This window comes from Perkinsus marinus (genome assembly GCF_000006405.1).
Source record: "Perkinsus marinus ATCC 50983 genomic scaffold scf_1104296929832, whole genome shotgun sequence".
Taxonomy (NCBI): Eukaryota; Perkinsozoa; order Perkinsida; family Perkinsidae; genus Perkinsus; species Perkinsus marinus.
Window position 1 is genome coordinate 1 of NW_003216341.1, and position 1,112 is coordinate 1,112.

The 1,112-nt window shown below is 46.6% G+C and overlaps 1 protein-coding gene across 1 annotated transcript; it reads left to right on the top strand.

Annotated features, from left to right (window-relative positions):
• Positions 1 to 692: 692 nt before the first annotated feature.
• On the top strand, positions 693 to 1,100 carry Pmar_PMAR015009 (vacuolar ATP synthase proteolipid subunit, putative; the record flags this gene model as incomplete). Its single annotated transcript, XM_002787230.1, has 3 exons — positions 693 to 784; positions 876 to 989; positions 1,051 to 1,100. Coding segments are annotated over 3 exons (256 nt in total), but the record flags the coding sequence as incomplete, so codon positions are not given.
• Positions 1,101 to 1,112: the final 12 nt, after the last annotated feature.

Consider the following 1,112-nt stretch of genomic DNA (forward strand, 5'->3'; position numbering starts at 1 on the left):
ATAGCAGTTGATGATGAAGCCCCTCTCTATGAGCTCCTCATCGGGATGAACCCAGGCATGACCATCTTTTCCATAGCTCACCGGCCTAGTCTCAGACGGCTGCATACCTGTGAATTGCACATTGATGGAGACGGTTACGGTCATTGGACTCTGGAGAGATTAGATGAGGCGACGATCAGCCATGACGAGTCAGTTAACGTTGAAGTAAGCAACGCAGTGGAATCACCATGTTAACCATGTATAACCTCAGATGAACGATTCTGTGGAAAGTGTAGATCGCACCACTCGAAGTCCGATAGGGCTCTTCGGAGCTGAACCCTCTTCTCCGTAGTGATGGCAGCATGCTTCGTATGAGCATTTCACATAATAGTCTCGTGTTTTTTCAAGTTACTTTTATGACGATGCTGAGTTGTGTTTCCCGATGAAAAGTTTGAGGTTGCATCCTTCATCCTGTGTCACGGAAGAGATTAAAACAGCACGATTGACAGCTTTTCTGGGTCACTGCGAACCGCTGAAGCGCGTAGCCGTATTACGAATGCCAAGCTAAGAGAAGCTTTGTGGGTGGTCGAGAACATTTTTACAAAAATGTAAAATGTGCATCGCTCCGCTCCGCTCGGCTTTGACCTTAGCTCATCATCGTGGGCGCTGACCCTACCCTTTGTGGCGCATTAGAGTTGTGATTAGTCGACACCATGTCATCTACTGCTACGTTCAACCCGTTCCTGGATCCCTGCTATGACGAGTCCTGGGGATGCACTTTCAACAGCATGTCCCCTTACATGTGGTAAGTTTATAGAGAGTGTTTAACTGTAGCTAAAGTTGATGGATGTTTTTGCATGCTGGGAATAATGGTGAAATGATGATCAGTCTGTCAGGGCTAATCTCGGTATTACCTTCTCTTTGGCATTCTCCGTTATCGGTGCTGCCTGGGGTATCTTCCTCACCGGTTCCTCATTGGTTGGTGCTGCTGTTCGTGCTCCTAGGATTAAGTAATATATGGGGATCTTGAGGTCGAGCATGCAGTAATGTTTTCACTTGACTCTATTGCAGGTCTAAGAATCTTGTGTCCATTATCTTCTGTGAGGCTGTCGCTATCTATGGTGTTATTATGA